The sequence below is a fragment of the Vitis riparia genome, chromosome 13 (assembly GCF_004353265.1).
Source record: "Vitis riparia cultivar Riparia Gloire de Montpellier isolate 1030 chromosome 13, EGFV_Vit.rip_1.0, whole genome shotgun sequence".
Lineage (NCBI taxonomy): Eukaryota > Viridiplantae > Streptophyta > Magnoliopsida > Vitales > Vitaceae > Vitis > Vitis riparia.
The window spans coordinates 1,563,065-1,568,996 of NC_048443.1; the positions used below are offsets into that span (position 1 = coordinate 1,563,065).

General features: G+C 35.0%; 1 protein-coding gene across 2 annotated transcripts; it reads left to right on the forward strand.

Annotated features, from left to right (window-relative positions):
- The first annotated feature begins 430 nt into the window (after nucleotides 1-430).
- Nucleotides 431-5,680, forward strand: LOC117927553 (sm-like protein LSM7). Of its 2 annotated transcripts, none has more exons than XM_034847104.1 (6): nucleotides 431-542; nucleotides 875-938; nucleotides 1,102-1,183; nucleotides 2,192-2,263; nucleotides 4,914-4,966; nucleotides 5,390-5,680. In XM_034847104.1, exons 2-6 carry the CDS (start codon nucleotides 936-938, stop codon nucleotides 5,477-5,479), a joined length of 300 nt encoding a protein of 99 aa, XP_034702995.1. In that variant the 5' UTR covers nucleotides 431-542; nucleotides 875-935; the 3' UTR covers nucleotides 5,480-5,680. The 2 variants fall into 2 exon arrangements, with proteins under 2 accessions (XP_034702995.1, XP_034702994.1); XM_034847103.1 differs by having other exon boundaries at nucleotides 441-542; nucleotides 856-938.
- Nucleotides 5,681-5,932: the final 252 nt, after the last annotated feature.

Here is a 5,932-nt window from a genome sequence, read left to right on the forward strand (position 1 = left end):
TTTGTGTTGTGTTGACAAATCATATCAAACTTTATCACCCTTAATAGAAATATAGTTTTGTTTGTGGATACAAAGTTATTAAGAGATAAACAAAGTTTTGAAGAGAAATAAGAGTAGAGTCGGGATAAATGGGAAAAATATTTTGAGGATTCAAAATAAGCAACTCATTTTAATTTAATATTTGAAGTTATTTTTAATTAAAAATTATAAGTTATGAAATTAAATTATTTTATCAAATATATTTAATTTATTTATTAGAGGTATTTTTAATTTATCAAACACTCCCTTGTATCATATGATATTTACCTTACTTGGCCATAAATGCTTTAGTACTTCTTTTATATCCGCGACTTGGTTAATATTAAGATTGACGGGGTGATCAACTTGCTAATTTAGAGAAAAATTTTCTCCTCGTAGCCAAACAGGCCTTTATCAATACGACCTGGCACATGAATCCACAGCTCGATACTCAAAAAGTCAAAACGCTCTCTCTCGCGCCGCTGCTTCGGTCTCAGCGTAGCCATTGATTCATCACCACAACAGTAATTTCTCTGTCTATATATACTTATAAGTTATACTTGATTCAATTTCGTCATTATTTTTTTTTTCTAAGCATTTACGTAAGTTTCTTTCATTTTACTGTCCGTTTGGCTGCTGAGAAATTGCAGGAAATAAACGGCAAATTTTGGAGTTTTGTAAGAGGTTTTAGGGTTTGAGTGTTATTGGATGCTGTCGAATTTCACTTTCATTTTTTAGTTAATTTTATCTCCCTTCTTGTTTTGTTTTCTTGCCATTTCCCAGCAACCGAACGGAGGATTAGGGTTTTGTGATATTCTGAGTTAACAACGCTAGCAGTTTTGTTTTTGTTTAACAGAATTGAACTTGTTCTCTCTGTATCTGAGGATTGAAAGAGGAGCTCAAAAAAATCAAGCAATATGGTAACTGTCTCTCCCTCTACATATCGGTGTATCGATTTTTGTACGAGAAAGATGAAAATAAAGAAAATAGAGATAGTTGCTCTCTCTCTCTCTCTCTCTCTCTCTCCCGGTTACTTGAATGTGGATACAGTATGATATGTGGTGTTATGAAACTCTGTTTCAGTCAGGAAGGAAAGAAACAGTTTTGGATCTGGCGAAGTTCGTGGACAAGGGTGTTCAAGTTAAGCTTACTGGTGGAAGACAAGGTCTTGAATTTTCTCCTCTTTCTCTCAAGTATTTATACTTATAGTTTGCTTGAAGTACTTTATCTGCCATTTGTGTAAACCTTTCTCTATCTGCTACACTGTATGATTTGTCAGTTTTGTTTGCTTTGCTTTGAGTGTGTGTTTGGAATTCAACTAATTAGTATTTTTGCAATCAAAAGACTATCCAGCTTATCAGCATTGAATTGAAACCTTTTTCAATGAAAAAACATAGAAAAGCAGTAGTTTTTTTCTAATCAAAATGGAAGAACAGGTTTATGATTACAGTTGTGGAATTGCCATTGGATTGGTTGGCTCTGTCACACATGAAATGACTATATTTCATAAAAGCCTTAAAATGTTAAGGAAGGGAGTTTTTTTCTTTGTCCATAAATATTGGGAAAAAGGGTAAGTGCACAAAAGTATACAAGAGGTATACAATGGGAACCAAATAGTAATGCCATAAAAGAGAAATGTTATTGAAGAGAGCCTTAAGAATAGTGATAGAACGTGGGTAATTTTTTTAAACTTAAAATTAATGAGATGAACACAGGACTGGTTGTTTGCTCTCGCTATCTCTCTCTCTTGCAACATGCAGGATATCATTTACCTTGTGTTCAGGCTGTTGGATTTTTATGTTTCACCTAGTTCTGATTTCAGGGGCTTTTATGGCCATCTATCATATGAAATTAACCTTTTTTTTTTATTTTTTATCATAGACAGAGATATGCATGTGTAACTTGCCACTGTGATGATCTAATCTACAAGTTGAAAATTTTCTATTTTACATATTCCTTCTTCCTAATCCGTCTTCACACAAACACGGATTATAACACACCCACACACAGACAGACTCAAAGTAATCTAGATATATCTTTTCCTTTGAAGCCAAGAATGAATTGCTCCTCCTCATGTCTAGTAATTTATTTATCACCCTTGGTTGTTTTATTCTGAGGGCCTGCTTCATTGATGATGTGCTACTATCTAATCAAATGATGTTTTTGGTTACAGTAACAGGGACGCTAAAAGGTTATGATCAGTTGCTAAACCTTGTCTTGGATGAAGCTGTAGAGTTTTTAAGAGGTAAATCACTTCAAACTATTTTTAGTTGGATGTAGTTTGTTTTTGATTCTTTTGGATGCAATCTTCTGTTCCTAGGAGAAGGAATGATGATATTATTGTTTTTTGTCTGAAAGATGGTATCACACTCTTATCAAATATATAATTCATAAGTAGTACTGAATCACCACTTGTCATGCTGTGGACCAGCATTCATCTATTCTTATTTTGTTGCATGTCAAAAATCATTAATTTTTGTGATGAACATTTCTAGTTGAAAGTATTTCTTCATTGAGGACAATAGACGCGGAGATCAAGGCATGTACATATTCCTGGTCTTTTCTAGCATTGACAAACACACCAATTACTTGCCCAAGAAGATGAGGTAATCTATCACAGGCATGCAAAGTTCTTGCTTCAACGTGAGACTCAAGGAAACCCTTGAGGCCCATCCTTAGGAGCCCATGTCCTATCTGTTTAGACAGATGGTATTCATCCTATGCTTTGATGGCAGCCTCATTTTTGGAAATCGTCAAGGATGCACTTTAAGGTTGCATAAAGGATACAACAAAGTGACCTTGATGCACCTCTTAAGGGTCCCATCTCCTGAGCCTCAAAATGTTGAGGCTGATGAGGCAACTATTTATTTCTTTGTTTGTTTTGTCAAAAAATTTGTATGAGTAAAATTCTGCATGGTGTGTTCATGGTTATGTCAAAGTCCTCTTAACAAACTTTTACTTCTGAACATGATAAAAGACTTTAACAATCAATTTCTCTTTAACCTTGTCTATATATATCAAAGATGTTTTAAATTAAACACAAGTTTTTAAGTAACCATAGCTCATGGTGCAACATTTTCCTGTATGTTTTATGTGTGTGTGTTCTTCCTATGGTTTTTAGTGGTTGCAACTGAAAAGGATCCTATCTTTTTTAAGGCCATATCTTTCTCTAAATCATAAGCCATTGAGTTGTTTCTTGCTTTCTCAATTGACATGCCCTTTTGCAATATGTCCCTTGTTTTGGTAAACCTACATCATGCACTATGTGTTGATTGATCTTGATTTTGACAACACCATCTCATTGGACATTCCATCATTTTGTTTATCATTTTAACTTCTGTTATCACTGGCACTAGGTCCTCAGAAAAGCATTCTGTTGTGTTCCTGTTCTTCCTAGACCTCTCACTTATCACTCTTTTATTTTATAGGTAATTCCTTGTTTTTGTCCCCATTGGGACTTGAACCTGGAACTTCCCATAAACCCAAACCCCTCCCTAACCCTTTACCACTTAAGCCAGGCCTTAAGGGCCCTCCCACTTACGACTCTATATCTCCCCACTAAGCTGTTGTTCTTTCTGTGGGCCATTTATGATTAGCAAATGACTAAGATTGTATTCTCATTCCACCATGCTTTCTGAGCAATCAGAAGGTGCAGTGGTCTGCCTATTCATGGTTTACTAAGTCTCCATGTAATATGCAATCTCTTTCTTCTTTGCTGCATACATGCACTCTTCTTTGTTGCCTGGATAAGTATATTTTTCCATATTTATTTTATGTTTTAAACTCAAAAATGTTTCATTTAATTAGCAAGGCCCATTTTGATAACTAGGAATGCTGTGGGTAACCTCAGAAAGTGCAGTGGCCTATTCATGGTTTACTAAGTCTCCATGTAACATGCAATCTTTTTCTTCTTTGCTGCATACATGCACTCTTCTTCAATGCTTGGAGCAGTACATTTTTCCATGTTTATTTTATGTTTTAAACTCAAACGAGTTTCATTTGATTGGGGAGGCCCTTTTTGATGACTAGGAATGATGTGGGCAATTGTTGTAGCTTCTTAATTGAGTTGATTCTGACCCATACTGATTTCTCATGTGCTTGAAAATTCTCGATTTACATGCCAGAACTGAAAATTTTCCATGCTTTCAGTTTGGGAATTGGACAATTAGGTAAGTCCTTTTGTCACTGATTCATTAGGGATTATTAACCTGCAACTGAACTTGACTGGTTGGAAATTATTCAGTCATGGAAATTATGTAAAGTAGCCTGTCTATGAGATGATTACCAGTCTGACAATCAGAAATGGCAAACTTTTTGATACACCAAATCTATCATATGATCAAGGGCTCAAAATAGGAAAATTGTGCTTTCGGAGGCTTGGCATTTAAGCTTTCTAATGCCTTTTTCTTAGTAAATGATTCATATTATGAAATCAAGTTTTTCCTTACATAATAGTGACTTAAAAACCCAAATAACTGGGCGAATGTGGCTGTGTGTGTTGATTATTACAAAATATGCTAAAATAGCCTCCTTTTGTTTAATATACTCTTATGTATAAAATGTAAATGTGCTCCCATAGGATTCTTTAGCTACTGCAGAGTGTTGTTATCATCTTTTAAAAGATTAGTTATTGTTACCTTAGGTTGTTTTGTTGTTATGTATGCTCCATGATGAATTAACCTTCACTTTGTAACCAATGCTCAGTCCAACTGAATTTGTGCATGCCTTCCCAAGAACTGCTTTAAGCATCTGCAATGGAAACCACTACTCTCTTTCTGAGAGTAGTTAGAACTCTCTTAAAAAAGAAGTTTATCTATTATCGTTGTTGTTGGTAATGATTATTTGCTGGCAGAGAGTGCAGATAGTTGATTTTCTGTTCTTGCTTTTTGCTGCAGATCCAGATGATCCACAGAAGACTACAGATCAAACCAGGCGCCTTGGCCTAATAGTATGTTCTCTCATATTGTGTTTTTTTTCATGTGCATGAGCTTGAAAATGGAAATTTGCATCTGAGAGAACTGTGTTACAAAATTCTGGCATGTGGTGCACATTAGCAGTGGAGTGTTAATGCTGGAAACATGTCATGATTGGAGGGTTTCAGACAATCTTATCTCAGAACTTCGGGGATTTTTTCCCTAAAAAGGTTCAGGACAGGTTTAAATAAAATGGGAATAATCAAAATTCCTACAATCATCAGATATCCATCTCATTTTAAAGCTTTGTGGGTCATTGCCCTGCCATATTTATACTTTATTTTTCTTGAAAAAATGGTGAGGGTTTGTGCTCACAAAAAGTCACATGATGTGAATTACATTTTTCTTTTTCTTTTTCTTTTTCTTTTTCTGTAATTGATAGTGTGTAATTACTGCAGGTTTGTAGGGGAACTGCAGTAATGCTGGTGTCACCAACTGATGGCACAGATGAGATTGCTAACCCTTTTATCCAGCCAGATGGGGCCTAGACTTTATCATCTTCATTTTTATGTTTTAAAGAATAGCTGGATTCACATCACTATGCCTTTTGCTCTTTTATTTTCCTTTTAATTTTCCACAAGACACCCTATTCCGAAGGGGGAGATTATGGAGAGTATGAATTTAGTCTTATTTTGTACCCAAGTTATGTCATCTATGATATGAAATGGTAAAATTGCCTTTTGATGTTACATGTGTTCCAACTGGTTTGCTAAATACTGTGATGGGTGTTTAGATGCCTCTCCCCTGGAACAAATTCATTGTGTTTTACACAAGTTGGTTGTGCGAACTATATTCATTATAATAGGAAAAAGTCAGATATATAAGATAAATGAGGTCGTTCATTGAAATCCCAAAATGACTTCAGTTTAAATAAATTCTAACAAAAAGAAATATCTCAATGATATGCCATTGATAGCATAATTGCTGTGTAAAACACAGTG